Below are 21,304 nucleotides of genomic sequence, written 5' to 3' on the forward strand. Positions count from 1 at the left end.
TCTGCCTGAAATTTATGTGAGTGGCAAAAATCTTCATGAGCAGATAGAAAAAAAAGAAAAATGACGTTGATGTATTTATTTCAAAGGAAATGCTTTTTTTCTTGTGTCCCCCTTTCCTTCCTCATTCAAAGCAAAATGTTCTAAAGCAAACAGTCTTTTTTCACACCTGAGAGAGCGGGGCCGTTCATTTTTGCTTTGGCAATCAAAATGCAAGAGGAAACTTGTGTGGTTTCATCACTGGTGCTTTCGGGGTGTGTGCTGAGCGTGGTCCTACCTTCCTCCCGGCTCGTCTGGCTGGGGCCCCCCTTCCCCCAGGCTTTGCTGCCTCAGGTCCTGGAGACTTTTTAACAGTCTGCCTTTCCCCCTCCAACACTGGGACGTGGACCAGCCTTTCCCGCAATCCCGTCCATCCAGACTTTGAGCCTCAAGGGTCTTCTTCGGCCCTCCCCTGCGTCAAAGCCTTGTAACTAGGACTCGGACCTTATCAACTATATTTGCACCAAAATCCCCAGGAATCGCAGCTCCCGGTCGGTCCTCCATCCCAGGGTGAATCCACTACGTTTCTGTTTCGAATGTTATGTGCCTGGCTGCATGCGCATTTAAATATCTATCTCCTCACGTGGGAGGCCGGCGTCAGAACCTGACAGACGAGCCATTGATAACTGTGGGACCCAGGGCAAACTCCTTAACGTCTCTGAGTCTCGGTTTCCTCATCGTGAAGGGGATTGATACCCATAGGGTTGCAGCGTGGATCAAACGCGATAACGCAGAGGCTGCACCTGCACCCGACAGTTCTCTTAGGTTCCTCTTGGCAATATTACTTAATACCTGCTGCTTGTCTGTTTCCCATTTTCCCCCAGAGCTCCCTCCCGCTCCGAGGGCTGGAAGGGCGTCTTTGCGCCACGCTCTGAAAAAGTCCCTATACAGCCGTTAGAACTTACGACCCCCCTGGGCTCCTGGGGCACATGCATGACAACCCGGGAGAATCTGAGATGCTTCCTTCGACGCTAACCCTAAACCCCGATGGCTGAAGGCTCCGGGTCCGGGGAAGGCCCGGCTGAAGTCGCTGGAGCGGGGTGGGGGAGGTGGTGGGTGCTTTGCGAAGAAGAAACGGGGTAAAGAGTGAGCCCGCGGGCCAGCCCGTCTCCCTGTTTCTAGGATGCCCTCATCCCCGGGCCCCTTTCCCACTCGGACACCTGCTGCCCGGGGCCGGCGTCGGAAGCAGGGCCTCCCCCCGGCGCGGCCGCCCGCCTGGGCGAGGTGGTCCCGGCGCGCAGCCTCGGGGTCCGCCTCCGGGCGCCCCGCCCCCGCCGGGTCCGCGCAGCCCGCGCGCCTGGCCGCGCCCCCTCCCAGCCCGCGGCGCCCCGGCACCCCTCTCCGCCCCCGGCGGGCTCGGCGGAGCATTGTACTCACATCCGGGGCTGGGTTTTGCTTTAATGCGAAACGTAATTAACCCGGAAAAAAGAGCCGAGGGACAAGAGAGAAGGAGGGAGGAGGGGAGGGGAGGAGGGGAGGGGAGGGGGGAGAGGAGCGAGAGGCGCGAGAGACCCCGAGAGTTTGGCGGCGACAGACATCCCCCGAGAGCGACGGCCCGCGGGGCCCCAGAGGCGCTTCCCAGCCCGATGTAACCCACGCACCCTGCCCGAGCCCCGGCCCTGCGCGGCGGGGTAAGTGGGGCGCCCGCGCGGGCCCGGGAGCGGCGCGGCGCCGAGGGGCGCGCGGAGGGGGGGAGGCGCCCCCGTGCGGGCCGAGGGGAGGTCGCCGCCGCCCCCGGCCGCCTCCGGTGGCCCCCGGCGAGCCCGCAGGGCAGCCCCTCCTCCGGCCCTCGGGAGCGCCCGGGGTGGCCAAGGTCGCGGCCGCCAGGGGTCGGGCTGCGGGGTGGGGCCGCGGGCAGGGTGGGGGCGGGTGTTGTGCGGAGCTGCGTTTTCTCACGTTTGCAGCGGCGAAACTTCTCCGCGGGTTCTGGCGCTGGGGCCCCGGCCCGGCCACGACTGCCCGGGCAGCGGGTAGGGGAGACGAGCAGAGAACGTGCAGGCAAGTCCCCGGGGGCACGGATGGGGCCGTGGAGACTCATCTTTCTCTTCCCCTATTACCTTATTCCGTGGCAGGCCTAGAAGGCTCCCGAGGGAGATCCCTCCCTTCCCTCTGGGTCCAGCCCGGGCCCCTCGGGCTTCTGGAACTACGGGCTCTGGGGTGACTTAAAGGAAACTGTCCTAAAATGCAGATTTGGTGTCAGGTTGGGAAAGCACTCGAGGGGAGCTGTCTGTCTGTCTGTCTGTCTCACGAACTTCTTCCTCACCTTACACGCTTCCCTCTTCTCCAGTTCTGAAGACTGCTATTTCATCGAATTAAAAAAAAAAAAAAAAAGAGGAAAGAGAAAAGAGAGGCCTTGTAGGAACGAAAAGTGTGAGAGGAGGCGCGGCAGGGCCACCTCACTGGGGGCGGACCCATCTCCTCCCCAGGCCAGCCCTGACCCCCCAGCCTCTCCCTGTAAGGTTTCCTTGCTACTTGGTGAATCTTCCCCTTCTAACTCCTTCTCCCGCCACCCGCCCCGTCTTTCTTTAGGACTCCAAATGGGGATTTTCAGAGGAGAATAACCCGCAGAAAAGGGGAGGGGACAGGCATTCTACCGCGACGCCAGCGGTGACACCCCCGAGGCATCTCGGTCCGCTGAGTGGTGGTTGCACTTGGGCTGAAGTTCCAAAATTGTACTTCTGTTTTCTTAATATATCTAAGTCAATCCCCTTTTTCCTCCTTTCTGGAGCGTCATCATTTTTCTTTGTTTGGTGGCAAAGCCTTCAGAAACAGTAAAGCCAAAGATCTTGAAAGAATGGAAGTGTTTGTTTTCTATTTCAGTTGCATTCAGCTGACATTTATTGGGTAATTAAGACACGAAAGGCAGTGATGAACAAAATGTAGCCTCTGTCTTCAGGGAGCTTACCATCTGATGGAGGACACAGGCGGTACACCAGGACCTAGGACACAATGCAGATTGCTAAAATAGAGATCCAGCATGCTTTGAGATCCAGCATGCTGTGAGAAGCCAGAGGAAGCTTTTAAAAAGCCTCCTCATCCTTTCATCTATTAGCCTTCTCCATTGTGTGCCACTTGAACGCAGGTGACTTTTGCCATAGCTTGCAGTCTAGACTCTGTGGCCTAGACTCTGTGTATGACATCTACTAGGTGCTAAGTAAACGTTTCTTGAATGAATGAGTGAGTGACTGCAAGCACATAAATTGTTTGCCCCTATCCAAATGGAAGAGAAGAGAGCAATGTGGTGGTGCCTCAGGCTGGTTTGAGCTGGTTCATGAGGATTTCCCTTGGGTGTTGCCTTTGGACCTAAGTATCCTTCGCCCTCTTTGTAAGCCCTGCTTTTGACAGAGTGCCTATGGCACTCCTACTGATGGGAGCCTCGCTCACTTCACAGATGGGTAATCACCTTGGTATGGACTGGGGAACCACCTGCCCTTTGGTGGAGAGTGTGCAATGCTTCTTTTCCCTTGTCGTTGGTGCTTGCTTCTCTCTTCTGAATAAGGAAGTAGGGCCTGCAAATCCCATCGTGTCATCGTAGTGTGCTGAACTGTAACTCAGCTCGGTGTTTTCCCCCGAGGTTAAATAAAGTAAATCCTGGAGACATGCAGATTTTGGTCGGTGCCTACTTATGGAGAGATTCTGCAAAAATGGGAAGGGAGAATCATCAGCCCTATCAGCCAGCCAAGCCCCTCCGAGCAGCCCTCCTGCTAGCTTGCCTGGTATTTGCTGAAAGTGCTGGATCACTAGGGAGCCGGGAGCAGCAGGGCCGCGATCTCCGGATGTGCATCCAGCTGGCGCTTCATTGATCTCGGGTCTTCTTCATGGGGCAGGTGGGCAGGTGGGTGATGCCCCTGTTAAAAGGCTGGAATGCCTCAGATTAGATCTTGCTGTGGCCCCAGTGCAGTAAATATCTCTTCTGTTTCCCTGAAACTGTAGTAAGTAGTTATTTTGGCCGAGATAGTCGTGGAGCTTGGAAAAGATGATCTGGGTGCCGGGGACGTTGCACTGCTCGGCCTCTTCCCTCTTCCCACCGCCGCCTTACTTTCAGTTTTCCACGTGTCTTAGTGAGCTGGAGAGGACTCCGGCAATCCAATCTGTTAGGCTTTGGAAAGGAAGGAAGCAGAGCAAATGTTATAGTGGGACAGTCTATGGCAAGAGCAGAATCCCAGCCCTGCCTGATATAAGCCCCTCACTGAGCCAGGGAATTGGCCAGGGCAGGGAGACAGGGCTGCTGGGGGGCGGGAGGGATGGGGTCCCTTGCTTCCCGTTCTGCACAGGCCTGTGGTTGCTGCAGTGGGACAGTCATTGGAAGGCCCCGTTGACCTTTGCTCCGAACCTTGGGCTGCCTTTCTGCCCTGCCAGCTGAGATAAAGAGGGAGGTCCCCTTCTCCCTGAGAAACGCTGTGGTTAAAGTGCAAAGGCAAGGGCTCGCCCTCCCATCAGCTAGGACTCCCTTTTGGCCATCCATGTGCAGAGCGGATCTCTGCTGCTGTGATTCTCCCACGGGCCGTGCAGGAGGTGGCTCCAGAGGCCCTTCCTTGGCATCTGATCGCAGGCCTGGTTCTGTTAACTTTCAGGGTGGCCTGGCCGAGATGGAGTCGGTGGATCTCTTAGATGGTTTTTTTTAACCTTTTGGAGAATTTTCGAGAGGAGAAATATGATGGTTCTTGGAGTAGACAGAAGAGTAAGGGCAGCTTATGCCTTTCTTTGTGAGGGATTCCAGCGTCACTGCTTTCCCAGTGGGATTTACTTATTGATATTTGAGGGGTGGAGACGGCCTGCAGCTGCCTACCGTGTTTTACCTAGTGGTGGGAGCCACGTACTACTTGTGAGGCACTACACACGCACACATCTTAACAACAACAGTTACCCAGTGCTTAGTCTTTGCCAGACCTCCTCTTAAGCACTTTTCACACATTATTTCGTTTAATCCACACAGCAGCCTTTGAAGTAGGTACAGCGATTCTCTCCATTTTGCAAATGAGGAAATAGGCCCTGAAGAGTTTAGTAGAGTCTGTTTGACTCTAAAACCCATGCCCTTTCACTTCACTTCAGGACATCGGTGGGTAACTGAAATCAGCACGCCCTCTTCAATGGTCACGTTCTTGCAAGAGTTTCGTCAGATGCTCTCAGACCGATCCTTGTCACCTGCACGTGCTCCGTGCCACACCTGGCCCCTCCTCCTTCCCTACATCCAGAGACGGGAGCACGGTGCCTTTAGACGGGCAGGCTTAGGCCGTTTAGACTTTCCCCCAGCACTTTGCAAAAGGCTAGTACATAGGAGAAATAAGGATGCTTTCTTTTCTTTCTCCTACTGCCCAGGTGTTAGTGGGTGAGAAGGTCAAGTTTTAAATGAAGATCAAGCTCCTGGGCTGCTACCAGTAAGAGGCCCTACAGTGAAACTGAATCGCAGAGCCTAGTAACTGGATTCTGAAAGTGGGAGATCTCAGTTTTTATAGGCTATTTATAACCCCTGGGGCTGCTCGCTGGGCTGGTGAACTGTCGGAGGGGGAGGTGGTCTCAGGAGCCTTGAGTCAAGGGCAGGCCTTTGTTTCCTACCAGCTCTAACAACCACATTTTCTCTGAACGTAGATGAAGCTGCTGTTCAGAGAGGTCATGAGTGTTTAAAACGTTTTGCTGTTTTTGGCATCTTTGTTGGAGTGGTATCAGTAGTCAGTCGTTCCTGCCTTTTCCCCAGTATTTTTTTCCCTTAAAAAATTCCTCGAGTGTCTCTTGCCCTCCATTCAGAGTTCTCGGGTCCAGGGGACGCTGGGCACCTTCTCTTGCCCTCCCCATTCCTGTGGATGTCTGCATTCCTCAGCCTGTTCTTCCGCTGGGAACGCGTTCTCAGTACATTCCCTTCTCGCTCACATTATTCTCCGGCCTCAGACTATTTGGAATGTGCTCTTATGACAGCTTCAGAATGCCATGATATTATAACAGTAGGAAATAGATGTTCCCACATTTTGGAAGTTAGAGTCTTTGGCTCAGCCTCAGAGCTGTGTTCTGAAATAGCCATGCTTGCGTTTTGTTGTTGTGGTTCTTGTGTTTTCACTGGGCCCTGGGCGTTCGTGGGCCCTCCGCAGTGCACCCTTATGTAGGCGGGAGATGGAAACATAGGCGAACTCTCTGTTCGCATGGCCCATACGTTTTCTAACCTCCACACCCCAGTTCCTGTCTGCTTATTACAGCGCTCTCTGAGACCTCTGATGTCATTTCCCGATTAACTTTCTCCTGTAGAAATGTGGCAACTTCCTGTTGGTATCCCTATCACTTACCACTGATGCTGCTTCCGCCCTCGGGGATGACAAGATAGCAGATGCGTCCACTGCATCCCTGCCCGCCCCCCTATGTTAAGAAACACCTTCCTGACTTTTTTCTGGAGCAAAATCCCTGAAATTCCCTTTCCTACCAACGCCAAGTAACATGGAAGAAAAATACCCAAATTTAAAAATGGATTCAATTTTTTTTGAGTTTTGAACTCCCGGAGATTATAGTGGAGTATTTCATCCTGGGGCCAATACCACGTAAGGCTTTATCTCTGTTACCACTTTCTTTCGTTTGTATTTACCTCACAAGTATCAGGACGATCAGGCAGATGAATCTCCCTTATTTCACTCTATTTTTTCCTGTATCTTCAAGCCACATTAGAGATCTTAAAAATAAGACGTCCAGTACAGTAAGCCAGAGCTTTCATGACTTAACAGCTCTTTAGCTTTTCTTAAAAAAAAAAAAAAAACCTATTTATCCATCTTTTCATTCATCTATCTAGACGTTTAACTTAAAGACGTCAGTCCCATCTCCCAAGTTTCAAGAAGGAAAATTCCACTGGGGGGGGGGGGTGTCTTTGTCGGGATCCCTGCTTCTGGGCTTGCTGTGTTGCAGGCTCTGTGACAACAGAGGGAAAGAGGCACTGACTTGCGTGTGAATCTTCAGTTGACCCCCAGGACAGGGGCTCCTCTTATGAAGATCAGAGAGCAAGCAACGAAACCCAGAGAGGAAAGAAAGAGCCTCTCTTAGGGGAGGCTGCAGTAGGAAGTAAGAAACCCAACTAGATTGGAGGGTGCCGAAGCCCTCTGGGTAGGTACCTAGCTTTTGGGCAGTTGTGATGGGTGGAACATGGCTTTATTAGACTTAAGACTTTGAAACACTAAGAAGTCCCAAGAGTGCTATAATTTAGGCAAGGTTTTGCTTGTTTATGGACTCTGGAGAATTGAGAAATTTATTCTCAGCTTCAAAACTTGTACCCTGGGGATGGGGGTGTGTGTGGAGTTAAATAGCTTTCCCTCCTGCTAAATAAAGTAACATACATTTCCTGTAGAAAATTTGGAAAATATGGAAAAAAATATAGATGTAGATAAAATTCGCCCATGACCCATAGATAATAACTGCTAATATTTTAGTGCCTGGATGTCAGTCTTTTTCTATCCAAATATAGAAATATAAAAATAATACTGAGAGGACTGGGATCATATTCTAAATCATATTATTGTATCTTTAAAAAACTTTTGGGGAGTTTTTCCCTAATTCATTTAAAAGTACTTGAAAACATAGCTATTTAAAGATTGTGAAGCATTTCCTTATGTGAATGTCCTATCATTTATTTATTATTCCCTAATCATTTGGACATTCAGGGCATTTCCAACTTTGTGTCATTATAAATTCTGTTGCAGTTGCCATCATTTTATTTTAATCTGTATTTGCATCTTTGTTTATTTACTTGGATGGAATTCTAGAAGTAGAATTTTTGGGTCAAAGGATATGAACATTTTTAGCTCTCTTGTTCCATACTGCCAAATTGCTTTCCAGAAAGCTTCATACTACTGTCCCGGGTGTATAAGAATCCTAAGAAGTGTCTTCAGGAGACAGCCTTCTTACTTTTCTTCCCCGCTAATGCCTCAGTCTCCCGTTGGGACATGTTTTATTTTCTTAGGGTCTTGGTCCCAAGTTGTCTCTCGTATATTAATGAGCCTGATAAAGATGTCAGTTGTCTCAATTCCTAGGGGAGAATTTTATTCTTGGCTTGAATCTCCTCCAGTGATGGAGGCTTAGGCACTGCAATGGGCAGTAGAGGAGATATTTGGGACAGGGATATTGCCCTGTGCCCTCACCTCATTCGATGGTGGGCAGCCATTGATTCTTTTCTCACGAGCTTCATCTCGTCAGCGGGCAAGTGTTGGCCAGGAATCTCGGGTTAGTTGACATTTAACCCATTTTCTGCTGCTGATCAATGGGTAACTCCATGCAAAGTCCCTTTCTTTCTAAAAGTTTCACTTTTGGGAATTCCCTGGGGGTCCAGTGGTTAGGACTCTGTGCTTCCACTGCAGGGGGCCTGGGTTTGATCCCTCCCTGGTGGTGGAGCTAAGATCCCGCGAGCCTCGCGGCCAAAAAAAAAAAGTTTCACTTTTACCATCAATTAAATATTTAACATATTTTCATTTGCAGCACATGCTTAGCAACTTATGTACTAAGGAAATCTAGATGGTGTAAAACTTGCCTCTTTTCTATTTTACTTTTCATTAAGGTACATTATTTACTTATTTGAATTATTGAGACTATGTTTTGGTTTTGTTTGGGGTGTGTGTGTGTGTGAGAGAGAGAGAGATCGAGAAAGAGAGAAAGGGAGGGAGGGAGGGAGGGAGAGGGAGAGAGAGGGAGAGAAATTGATTGTGTGCACACATAATTTTGATTTGCATTTAACAAAGTCTAGGAAGGAATGTGAAGCAGGAAACAAACATGAAAAAATGTTCTGCCTCACTGGGCGTCATTATATATTTAAACTAGCCACAGTTTAAAATAATGAGAACATTATGTATGTAAGATTATAGCAATGGTAACAATATATTGCTGGTTGCAGTGTAAACAGATGAAATACTTTTAGAAAGCAATTTTGTAATAAGTCTCAAGAGTTATAAAAGTTCATAACCTATGATCTAGTCTTATTACTACTTGGAATTTATGCTGTATCCATGTGTAAAAGAAGAAACAAAGTATAAAAAGATGAATCTTAGCATTAGAAAAATTGGATATCATCTAACTGTCTAGTCATGGAGAAATGGTTTAAGTAAATTATAGTAAATCCAGTCCAGTGATGTTATGCAACCATTAAAAACACTGATTATAAAGACCGTGTAGCAACATGGAACATGTTTACGGTATAATTTAAAGTTTTAAGAAGGTTGATTATGTGGACAGAAGCATGAAAAAGCATGCAAAAGTGAAAACAGTTGGCTAGAGTGATTTTTTTTTTAATGCCAGCATTGTTATATTGTGAATTTTGCACTAGAAATGGAAAACGCTGGGGAGATTGGCATGCTTTGGAAAGACAGGGTGCTGAGTGCGGTGGACCGAGGTCCCTCCCTGCGCACAGAGTCTGTGCTCTTTGTCGTGCATGTGTTGTGATGGCCTAGGAGCTCCTCGCTGGGTGGTCTCTTTAGGAATTAGAGCGAAGGTGGAGGGGCTGGCCTGAGAGAGTACCGTCCGGTGCTCTGACCCAGCCAGAACACTTTGCGTGCTGTCCCAGGAGATGGGCCGAGAGTCACCGTCCAGGTGAGGGACCCAGGATACGGTGGGGCTGGGGATATGCATGGGGCAAGTCCTGGGGCGCATCACCCAGTGTCACCCTCCCCCCAGTATTTTTACACTGGGGAACTCGGTTAAAATGAAATGTAAGATAACAAGTGATTTTAAAGTTTAAAAGACAGGCTAGAACTGTATAACCGAGGAGCGTCGTGCAAGTTGGAAAGGACATTTCGAAGAGGTGATAGACAGTATGTGTCTGTGCATCGGGGTGTCCTGCCCCTTGTGGGTCGGTTGCTGGCACTTCCTTTTCTCCCCTCCCTGCCTGGTTTTCGGGGCTGGGGGTGGGGGTGGCAGAGTTAGTCGCATCTGAGAGGCCTCTCTGGGAGAAAGGGGAGGAGCCGACGGAGACTTGGACGGTGCTGGGGGGCAGGTTGAAGAAGCAGGGAGAGGGGATTGGGGGCCGGGGGCGGCTGGCTCTCTGTGACAGCAGCTGCTGGGACAAGGGATGCACCCACAGCATGAGGATGCAGTGTCAGAGGGCCGGGCTCAGGACCTCAGGTTTGTGTGTCTGCGCCACCTTTGGGTTTGTCGCTTGCGTGTGGGTGGGCTTGTTCGTTCTAACCACACTTCCGTGTGACGCTTGGTTCTCCTGCCGCCCGTCCTGCCCCCACCCACCTCCCACATGCTGATGAGCCCTGTGACTCAGCTGCTTCTCAGGACATCTGAGCAGCTTTTTTTTTCTGGGCTAGAACCACAGTCAGGAGATGGGTAACCAGATTTCTTCTTTTTATCATCTTTCCTTTTGGTCCCTGAGGGTCCTCTCCCACCATGCAAGTGGGAAGCCCCCTCTACAAGAGTAGACTGTTGGAGGATTGTGGGAAGAGTGGCTCCTCTGGTCTCTGACTTGAGAAAAAGGCCCCTTGGGCTGAAGAGGAGACACTGGAAAGGCAGCGTGAAGTCGGGTGCTGTGCTGACCGGCTGCACCCAGAGACGGTTGGCTTTGTTATCCACTGCAGTTTATACCCTTCCCCTTAGGGATGTCCCGGGGTGGCGACAGCGCTGAATCCCCCGGAACGTCTGTCTCTGTGGCTGGGCTGGCATCAGGGGAATTTGCTGAGTTTTCTTGGGGGTTGGGTGCACCCTCACTGCAGGGCCGACCCAGCCTTTCCGCCTGGGACTCCTGATTTCCCCTGATTCCCTGGGGGAAGCCGCGTCCTTTCTCAGGGATCTGCTTCCTCCCCAACCAGTGCTGGGCCTCTCCCTCCCCATTTTTGACCCTACCCCTTGGCTTGAACCCATCTCTCTCTCTTTCCTGAACTCACATTGGCCAGTGGTGAGACAGGAGCTAGGATGGAGGCTTAGTTTGGGGAGGTACCGAGAAGCTGGGGATCTGGCCCCAGGGACCTCTGACCACGTGCTGCACTGCGTGCAGGGGTGTCCCCACTGACCCTAACCCTCGGGGTCTTCCTCTCCCACTGTGCTGCTACTTCGTTCTCCTCTGCCATCTTTTTAAACCTCCTCTTTCCACTTTTCCTCCTTTTCTCTCCTCCTCTTTTACTCCTTTCTAGCTGTGCTGTTTCATCTGTGTCCTGTTTCCCTGCCTGCTTTCCTTTTTTGTCCCCCATCATTGCCCAGCGAGTCGCCGTGGGATCCCCTGACCCGTCTCCATCCTGACTGAGTCATCTGCCCCGTTGGGATTCTGCCTGACCTTACCTGGAATCAAGGGATTCACTGTTTCCTGGCATCCTGGTGTGTGAGCAGGGTATTTTTTTCTTGGGGCAGCGTCTCAGCACCGCAAGGCCCCTTGCGGGGGCAGGAGAGAGCAGACCACGCCACCATCCACATCCTTAGAATTCGCCCCGTCTTGTGGAAATGTGCGTCTCTGCATGTGGGACTTTCCTCCTGGGCAGGAAGCCTGCGGGTGTGGCATCTTGGTAGCTCACGGGCTGACCTAGGGTCATGGTGCAGGGCACGGCCTGAAGCCAGCCGTCTCTCAGTCGTGCTTAGTCATAGGCTCAGGGCCATGGCAGGCTTGGGTCACAGTGAATTTTTGCTTTGTTGGAGCCAAGCAGGACCAGGGGTGGGTGGGGTGGGTGGCGTCTGTCCTTGAAGGTCTGACTGTCTCGTGGGGTTTTCTAACCCTTGGGCACCGTGTCCCATTTCTGCGGTGCATTGTGCGTCCAGGTGGGGTGTAGCTGCCTGTTGGAGGGTGGTTTTCCTCTTGGGGAGGAGAACAGAGCTCCTGCCTTTTCCTTTGGCTCTTCAGACAGACAGAAGGGAGCCAGGAGAGGGGAGGCCCGTCTGAGGGTGCGGATTGTCTCAAATCGCTGGACCCTCTTCTGCAATCAGGAAAGTGTTCAGGGTTGGGCTTTCTTCTGCTCCCTCATTCCTTCGATTACAAGTGGCTTCTGGGAAACGGCAAAGTGAAGGAAGTGATCCTGGGGCTGAGGGGTGTGGCCCTGCCCCAGGCCCCAGGAACCCCTCGGATTTGATTCCTTGGTACCTTCATGGAGCTGCAGGGGCAGCTCTTCACACCTGAATTCTCGGCAGAGTTTATCCAGGTGTTTGCACTGGAGCTTAAATCCTCTCTGCAATAGTTTCTTTACGTATAAAATTGGGTTATAACCGACTTTACAAGGCTTTTCTGAAGAGTGATAATAATACCTAGTGTTTATGAATGCTTTATGTCTGCCACGTACTTAATTCTCAACAAAATCTGGTGTAGGTCCTATTATTATCCCCATTTTACAGATGCAGAAACTGAGGCATGGAAAGGTTAAACAGTTTGTGGTCACACAAACATCAGTAAGTGGCCAGAACTGGGATTTGAACCCAGGCCCCTGACCCAGAGTCTAGACTCACATCTTCCATGCATGTAAAGTTGCCTAGCACTCTGCTTGGCACGTAGTGGAGCCTCAGGAAAGTTAGTTGAATTAATGGATTTTGGTGACTGTTCATGGAACAGAGTTGACAGAAGTTTCCAGGGTCTGGTTGGGGTGGGGCATCTGGGGCCCTGGGGAAGGACACCTAGTGGGAGAGGGTGCCAGCCTCCCTTCTGGCAGAGGGGAGTCAGGCCGGAGTGAGGCACCCGCTTTACTCTCCTTCTCATGGCCCCTCCCTCCCTCCTGCCACACAGGGTAATGTGAGCAGAGCCCAGGAATGCCTTATGTGGATCGGCAGAACCGAATCTGTGGGTTCCTGGACATCGAGGAGAATGAGAACAGCGGCAAGTTTCTGCGGAGGTACTTTATTCTGGACACGCAGGCCAACTGCCTTCTCTGGTACATGGACAACCCCCAGGTAAGAGATGGTATGGGAAGGGGCAGGGCGGCCGGCCGCCCATCATTGCTGGGGGGATGCACACAGGGTTAGCCTCAAGGGCTCCCTCTCTCATGGGCAGCACAACCTGCTGGTCAGGAGGGAGGGAAAAACCCCACAAAGGCACACGCACGCACGCGCGTGCGCGCGCGCGCGCGCGCATACACACATGCACAGGAAACCATCCCAGGTCTTAGCTGGAGGAGGAGGAAGCTCATCTCTCTCCTGCCCCGGGGGATCTGGTGTCTTTTCTCAGGCCTAGGAATTTAACACTTGCAGAAGTCTGGCAGAGGCTGGCTGGGCTGGGTGTAGGCTCTGAGGCATGGCTTGCTTCCTCTTACCTCTGTCAGGAGTGCAGCCTCGTGACCACTCCTGCTCTTCCAGTCTGGGGCTCCTACCCAGCAGAGAATTGACCTGGTTCCCTGAACTGGACAAAGGTTGGACCTGTTTGGTCTCCTGCTCAGGCAGTCATAGGATCCTGGGTGGGAGGTGACTTTGGGGCCACCCAGTTTGTGACGGACGAGAAACTGAGGCTCACATCGGAGGTGACTTTGGCGAGGACGCAGCAGAACGGGGTGACTCACTCAGCGTTTTGGGGCATCAGCCACGAACACGGCCCCCGAGGCTTTATTGCTGGGCCCGGGGACCCCTTGAGTCATCACCAGTCTGGGAAAAAGTTGCTCTGCTCCTGATTTGGGATCTCAGGTCTTCTTTTCTGGCGCTGTGAGTGTGGTTCGCTCTTCCTTTCCTGCTTCCCTGGAGCAGTCTGGTGGGTCCCACACCCCTTCCCGCCCCAAGGCCTGGCATGGCCTCTGGACCCAGCAGGGTCGTGGGTCACGGCCCTGTTGGGGCGGGAAGGGGTGTGTGGGCTGAGAGCTGGCTCTCGTTCAGAGACTTGGGCAGAGGAGAGTCTGAGTGTTAGGGGAGGGGTTTTGCTTTAAGAGGTGAAGTGGAAAAAATCCGGGTACTCACCCTCTAGAGGCCTTTGGCATTTGTCCTCTGGATTTGATGGCTGAGAGAAAATGCTATAAATACAGACAACGTACTCAGGTCACTGCCACTAATCGCCTTCTCTGGGAAAGACTTAACCCTAAATAGAAGCCCCACGTTTCACCCCACATCCCTGGTAAACCCTTCTGTGGGCGACTTTCATTTAATGTGCTGAGCGTGCAGAGTGAAACCTACACGCAGACACTCCCATCCTTGACGTACCTGGAATGCTCGCCTCTTACGATGTTTTGGTCTTGGGTTTGCCTTTGGGCTCTGCTGCATCATTTTCCCTCCATTGCTCTGCACGGGTGCCCACAGCTGGGTCAACACATCTACTATGAAAGGAAGTAGCATTTAAGGTGCTGCCTTCCCGCCGTTGGAGGGATTGGAATCAAGTCTTTGTTGCCAGTACACTTGGCTTCTGATGGGCCAGGGCTGAGCCCCAGGCTGGGGTCTCTGGGTCTAATCTTTTCCCTTTTCTCCCTTTGTGTACCTTCTCCTGCTCACCTGCCTTATTAGCTCAGGTGTTTCGAATGGATTTTTGTCCTGATTTACCTGCTTAGTGCCATGCTTCCTGCCAGGACTGTTGTTAACTGAAATTCACATGCTTGGGGAATCCTGCCCAGCTGTTGCCAGCTCCCTCCCCTGAGACTGGACCCTCCTTCACACCCTGGGCTACAGGCCGAGAGTCTTGCTGTTGGTGACGGATCACCCAGGACCACATTGCCACCATCTCGGATCTCAACTGTTGCCAGTGCTAGGGATTTCCCTTGCTGTGTCCTGCCCTCTGATTTGGCTGTCCCTTGGTTCCAGAACCTGCACGTCCCTCGGACGCTGTGCCTCGGGCCGCCTTGCTGGGATCTCTGGGGTCAGCCTCTGCGGCAGGTCGCACCCTGCCCAGGGCAGCCTCCTGCACCTCTCTGCCCCCTGAGCTGTCAGGATGCTGTTTGTTCTAGAGCCTTCTTTGAGTTTGAGTTACAAATAGAACTTGTGGTCCCTGCTCGAGATTCTTTACATTTTCCCTGGAAGCAGAGGTTTTAGCTGGCTTGGCAGATACCTTAAAAAAGGAGAGTCTTGCTGTGACATAGCAATAGTTCAGAATATTTTACTTCTTCTTCTTCAGTGGTTAGCTTAGTTCTTTGTTGTGTTAACACCAAACAGCTGTTCCAACTAAAGGGTAGATCTTTTTTGTAAGTTGTAAAATGGTATCAGTGAGCATTTATTACTATGTGCCACGCACTGTTCTAAAGACTTCATTGTTTTTTTTTTTTTTGAGTATATAAATGATTTTACTGCATAACAGTTAGTAGGCATTTTGGATACAATTACTCTAACTTGGGACTTCCCTGGTGGCGCAGTGGTTAAGAACCGGCCTGCCAATGCAGGGGACACGGGTTCGATCCCTGGTCCGGGAAGATCCCCCATGCCACACAGCAACTAAGCCCGTGCACCACAACTACTGAGCCTGCGCTCTAGAGCCCACGAGCCACAACTACTGAGCCCACGTGCCACAACTACTGAAGCCCGCGCGCCTAGAACCCGTGCTCCGAAACAAGAGAAGCCACCGCAGTGAGAAGCCCGCGCGCTGCAACGAAGAGTAGCCCCCATTCACCACAACCAGAGAAAGCCCACGTGCAGCAACGAAGACCCAATGCAGCCAAAATTAAATAAATAAATAAATTTACTAAAAAAAAAAACAATTAATCTAACTTTAAGACTTTTTCACTTTTTGTAAATAAAACATTTAGAAAAATGTTTTTATTATCCCACTCTCTTATATTTTTCATTTATTTATTTAATTTTTATTGGAATATAGTTGATTTACAGTGTTGTGTTAGTTTCAGGTGTATAGCAAAGTGAATCAGTTATACATATGCATGTATCCACTCTTGTTTTAGGCTCTTATCCCATAGAGGCTCATTGGGTTTTCATTTCATTCCGACAGGTCTAGTTGGTAGGCGTCATTATCCTCATTCTAAAGGTGAGGTGGGTGAGGCAGAGAGGGAAAGAAATTTGCCCATGGTTTTGTCATAAAAAAGTGACTGAGCCGGTATTCTAACCCTGGCCATCTGAATCCAGCTCGCCTGCTATTATTACTGAGAATGAGACAGTCATCCTAATGCTGCTTGGGAGGAAGGAGAGCTCTCAAAGGTGAGTCTGTGATTAAGAAAGAGAAGCTGGGGGACTCGCAGGGCTGGGAGGTCCTAGAGGGCAGGTGCTCATCTGGCTTTTGATCCAAGTGTCCAGCATTTGATAAATGTGAGCTCATTGAATGAATGAATGAGGCTATCAGAAGGGATGCCTTTGTGAAATGCAAAGTGTCCAGCACTGCTCTACCTGGGACTGGGGATGGAGTCTACACCCAATGCAATCTCTGCAAAGTGGGGCGAAGCAGGGAGCCAGGAGTCAGGAGGAGATGGATGGGAGGTGACCCAGAAAAGCAAACTGCGGGGGGAGGGGGGTTGGCCTTTCCCTGTGGAGAAGGACATTGGGGACTGTGTGTAGTTACTGAACATCTTAAGTGTATAAGGAAAAGGAGACACCTGATATAATAGTTTAGGTATTTAATAGGCATTAATAAGCAGGATTTTTTCTGAACTCAGGTCTTTGATCTTTGCCTGTTTAAACCACTTGGAAGTCGGTGTTTGGGAGCCTGCTTTTACTACCACTGCTACTAGTATTACTAACTGCAGGTTATACTTACTGAGTGGTTGCCATATACCAGCCATTGTGCGGAATGCTTGGCATGTGTTATCTCATTAGGTCCTCCCAGTAATCCTGGGGCCCGGGGGCTCTCTCACTTTCTCTGCAAGGTGCAGAGATGGTCCGCGGCTTTGTTCAAGGCCATGCAGGTGGTAAGTGCAGAGCGGGCACTGGAGCCAGGTCTGTCTGACTTCAGCGTCTGCACGCTTCATCTTTGTCCGCCTCTTTCCTCCAACGGATATATGTGCTCCGTCCTGTGCAGGGTCCTGAAGACGGTGTGGAGGGGAATTCAGAGAGGTCTTTGCCACCAGGAAGCTTCAGGTTTAGTTGGGGAGATGAAAACAGCACACATAAAACTACAGTGCTAGTGGTTGCTGAGGGGGGAGGGGGGCAGGGGAGGGATGGAGTGGGAGGCTGGGGTGAGCAGATGTAAGCTTTTATGTAGAGAATGGATAAACAACAAGGTCCTACTGTGTAGCCCAGAGAACTGTATTCAGTATCCTGTGATAAACCACAATGTAAAAGAATATATTAAAAAAAAGAATGTATATATATATATATATATATATATATATATATACACGTATAACTGAATCACTTTGCTGTACAACAGAAATTAACACAACAGTGTAAATCAACTGTACTTCAATAAAAAGAAATAAAATAAATTTACTGGTAAACAGCAACAACAAAAACAAAAAGCAAAAAAAAACCCCTACAGTGCTAAAAATCCCAGTCCATCTTTATTTATTATTTAAAAAAATTTTTTTAAATTTTATTTATTTATTTTTGGCTGCATTGGGTCTTCGTTGCTGCACACGGGCTTTCTCTAGTTGCAGCGAGTGGAGGCTACTCTGTTGCAGAGCATGGGCTCTAGGCGCACGGGCTTCAGTAGTTGTGGTGCACGGGCTCAGTAGCTGTGGCTCACAGGCTCTAGAGCGCAGGCTCAGTAGTTGTGGCGCACGGGCTTAGTTGCTCCGCGGCATGTGGGATCTTCCCGGGCCAGGGAATCGAACCTGTGTCCCCTGCATTGGCAGGTGGATTCTTAACCACTGCGCCACCAAGGAAGTCACCCAGTCCGTCTTTATAACAAGGTAGCGTATCATTAAAGTCAACAGCCCCGATGCCAATAGTTTGGGTGAAGGAGAAGGGGTTGCAGTTTTCCCCTGCGGTCCAGGGAAGATGTAGGGCCTGGAGGTGGGGTCCCAGATGGAACGGTCCCAGGCCTGGGAGACAAGAGGTCAAGGATCAGGTCCTGGCTCTGCCACTGAGTTGTTTTGTACGTTAGGCACATCATCGTAGGCACTTTGGGTGATCCTTAACCCGGCTTTTCGCCCTTCTGTTTCCCAAGGGGCTGAGCCTAGCGCAAGACCTTTGAATTCAGCATCATTATTTAACACATGTTTGCTAAATACGCCCCATGTGCCAGGCACCAGCCTAGATGCTGAGGCTGCAACAGTGCATAAGACAAAGAAGTCTGGGCCTTCATGGAGCTTGCACTGTAAGTGAGGGTATAGAGGATTAGATAAAATTGCGGCAGGGAGAGCCGCAGGGCACCCCTTCAAGGAGGGGTGGCTTAGCTCCAGGTCTGCAAGGATGAGCGAGGTTGGAGTCATTATTGCTACGGGCGGTTCACGTTTGTAGTGCATTTTACAGGTTTGAAGTGTTCTCACTTATAGTTATCTCACTTGACTGTTAGGCGCCTTGTCCTAAGCACAGCGCAAGGGGACAGGAGGGCACCTGCGAGGGAAGCAGCATCACTATGGGACAGAGGCAGCGCCCAGGAGGGAAGGCGAGCTCGCCTGCCTGGAGCGTGTTCAGGCTTCAGTTCCCCAGAAGGAGACCCTGAGACCAGGACTCACCGAGACAAGGATCCGTGGAAAGTTCTTTATTAAGGAGAGAACTGGGAAGCAGGACAGGGAAGGGGAGGGAGCCCGACGAGGGTCTGAGCTCAGGCCGAAGTCGGCAAACGCTTAGCCAGATGCCCCGGGGGACCTGCCGTGAGTCAGGCCCAAGAGTGGTCCCAAGGGAGCTGGCTTCGCACGCACACCGCACTGTGGACGGTCATGGTCCTGGCCCTACGCAGGGAGACGGAATGGATCCAGTAACCTGAGGATAGCCCTTGGAAGCAGAGCTGCAGCAAAACGGCAGATTTAGGAGGCCAGCGGCATGTCCGCTGGCGGGATGGTGGTGGGTGCGTGTCGGGGGTCAGCGTGGTGGACCAGGTACAGCCTTGAGTGCCTGATGGAATTTAGAATCCATGTGATAAAGTATGAAATCAAGGTTTTTTTAATCCAGGCAGTGGTGGCACCAAACAGATAGAGGATGAAACCCATTAGCTAAAAAGGACCCTATAAATGGAAAGTTTCAATACTATTGACTATGGCCCCTGATTTGGTTCATGCATTTAAAAATCAATCTGCTGACAATATCAAGCACACAAATAATTCCTGAATAGAGACAAACATTGGCTGGATTTCCTGCCAAACATTACAATATTATGGCACCAGCACATGTATTTAATTTAATGTTGGTCCCTATCATGACAGAAAAGGTGAAATTTCTTAATTAGCCTGCTCTACTTTATTACTGACCGAGTAACCAACTATGTTTCAGTTGCACGGCAATGCTTACGTTCAACTCTTGTGATGCCCACGTGGATAGGTAATTGTGAGACTAAATTATATAGTCCCTAACAAAGGATAAACAGAAGCATGAAAACAGTATTGCACTAGATAGTTGTCCTTGTCAGATTTACTCTGTAGATTGTATTTTCTCTCTTTTGCCAATAAATACTCAGATGCTCTTACTTTACAAAGGCCATGATGTGAATTATGAATCCTCATAATATCCAAAAAGATAGCATTTCTCCTCGTAACTCTGGGGCCCCGATAAAAGCCCTTTGCTTTTTGCTTTTTTTTTTTTTTTTTTAAAGCTGAAAGCCGTTCTTTCCACTGAAAGGGGCAAAGAGCTTCAGCTGTATTACAAAAAGATGGATATTTGGCTGCATTTTAGTAGAAGGAATACAGAAGAGTGGTAGAAAATGATATTAACATGTAACATGGAATGGACAGTAGTTTTGCCTTAAAGGCTGGGTGAAAATTGCTATTTTTTTAAAAATTGCATTTTCTGTATCAGAAACCTCCTTGAGCAAAATTTGGCTGAAATCCAACAATGTTTAAAAGATTTTTGCATCATATGCTAAACCTGCCAAGAAAGTCAAAATGCCAAGAAGCAGGAAGGTAACTTTCTTTAAGAAATGGCCAATACATACACATGGTATAAAATTCTAAATGTGGGAAAGCTGATTTAGTGACACATTTCTCCCTTCCACTCCTGGCCCCCAGTCACAGGTCCCCTAACTAGAGTCAGCCAGGGTTTCCAGGTTCTTGTGTGTCTGTCCAGAGATATTCTCAGCACATATAACCATCATGATAACTTTCAGGTCTTTATCAGTTTTAGGGGCAAAGTGTTGTTAATTCATGGATTTTATGTAATTGGTATATTAACTATCCATGGAGACACATGATTTCAAGGGTTAAGTGGAATTTCTGGCCTGTTTTTGTCCATACTGGGTTAGAGTAGAATGCAGAATTCCTTTGGGGAAAAAACCTCCAAATAGAAGATTTCGAGCAACAGATCTTTTTTTTTTTTTTTTTTTTCAGCAAAATGCAAATTCTGCTTAAGGTAAATTATTATTCAATTAATGGTTTTAAATTAAAATGTTGTATGGACTTTCTGAGAGTTAATATAAAATACTGTAAGTGTAGTTTTGTTTTATGCGCTTTCTATAGTAATCTTACTCTTTAGGGCGATTCTTGTTTTTATAACAAGAGGTACTTTGTTTAAATTAAAAAGAAGTAAAAATTAAGAAGCACTTTGGGACACTCATGTTAATAGCTAGCACTACTGGATATTAAAGTCCAAGCAGCTAAAGAGGTGGAAGCTATGAAATTTAGCAGAGGTTTTACTAATTCAGAACCATGGTGATGACTGTTTTAAGTTTTCTTAAAATTTGTCTTCGGTTATATTGTCGTTAAGTTTTGCTTTAGATTGTAACCTTCAGCATTTGTTTAGTGTATCTATTATATACATCTATTTTTATATAGTTATATATCTATTTATATACAAAAGAATGCCATTTTATTATTTAAAAAAATGTCTCTAAGGCAAAGCAGGCAATGGTGTGTTTGCGAGAAGGGCTGCATATCAGATTTTGCTTCAGAATCCATCTTGTTAGTTATATCAGCCAAGCACAGGACAACTTGATGAACACGTTAATTCGGAAACACCCCTTTTTTTGAGCCTCTGTTGTCTCTACCTCTGACGTTGTTGCTGTGAAGATTAAATAAAGTAATGAATGGGAGAGTGCTTTGATAAACTCTAAAGTGCTACAGAGGTGCTATTTGTTATCGTTTGTTCTGGCAGTGACATCAGGATGGACGGGGAAGTGGGAGGGCCTGGAATTGGGGAAGAGAGCGAAGACTTTGTCCTGGATTTTCCTGGGGTGTCAGCACGGTGGTGGTGCAGTGGGAACAGAGAGGAAGGGACAGATAGATCTAAAGGCCGATTGAAGGAAGACGGTGGCAGGCTTGGTGACTGACCGAAGGGCAAAGTTCAGCGGTCGAAGGCGTGGTAACCCGGTTGACTGTGGGAGAATGTGGAGCGGCTGATGGACGTGGGGAGGTTGGAGAGGGAATCATTTAGAGGGTGGAGGGGACGTGATGATTTTGAGGCA

At 49.5% G+C, this 21,304-nt stretch overlaps 1 protein-coding gene and 1 long non-coding RNA gene across 14 annotated transcripts in view; one reads left to right on the forward strand and one right to left on the reverse strand.

The window, feature by feature from the left end:
- Nucleotides 1-11,624, reverse strand: part of LOC309651449 — a 181,481-nt gene extending 169,857 nt beyond the window's left edge. For 6 of the 11 annotated variants that reach the window (XR_014258121.1, XR_014258124.1, XR_014258125.1 and 3 more), the window contains exons 1-2: nt 11,269-11,624; nt 2,094-4,135 (exon numbers count right to left, since the gene is read on the reverse strand). This is a non-coding gene — a long non-coding RNA (uncharacterized lncRNA). Of the gene's footprint in view, nt 1-1,413; nt 1,451-1,932; nt 2,071-2,093; nt 4,136-11,268 lie in introns of those variants that run through there. The other 5 variants (XR_014258122.1, XR_014258123.1, XR_014258129.1 and 2 more) reach the window with 3 other exon arrangements.
- Nucleotides 1,520-21,304, forward strand: part of PLEKHA2 (pleckstrin homology domain containing A2) — a 55,985-nt gene continuing 36,200 nt past the window's right edge. Inside the window, exons 1-2 of one of the 3 annotated variants that reach the window (XM_082444171.1) lie at nt 1,520-1,667; nt 12,692-12,855. In XM_082444171.1, coding sequence (XP_082300297.1) covers nt 12,715-12,855 — 141 coding nt within the window. In that variant the 5' untranslated portion in view covers nt 1,520-1,667; nt 12,692-12,714. Of the gene's footprint in view, nt 1,668-1,899; nt 2,035-10,742; nt 11,305-12,691; nt 12,856-21,304 lie in introns of those variants that run through there. The other 2 variants (XM_082444172.1, XM_082444173.1) reach the window with 2 other exon arrangements.

This window comes from Balaenoptera physalus (genome assembly GCF_965194825.1).
Source record: "Balaenoptera physalus genome assembly, chromosome: 21".
NCBI classification, from domain to species: domain Eukaryota; kingdom Metazoa; phylum Chordata; class Mammalia; order Artiodactyla; family Balaenopteridae; genus Balaenoptera; species Balaenoptera physalus.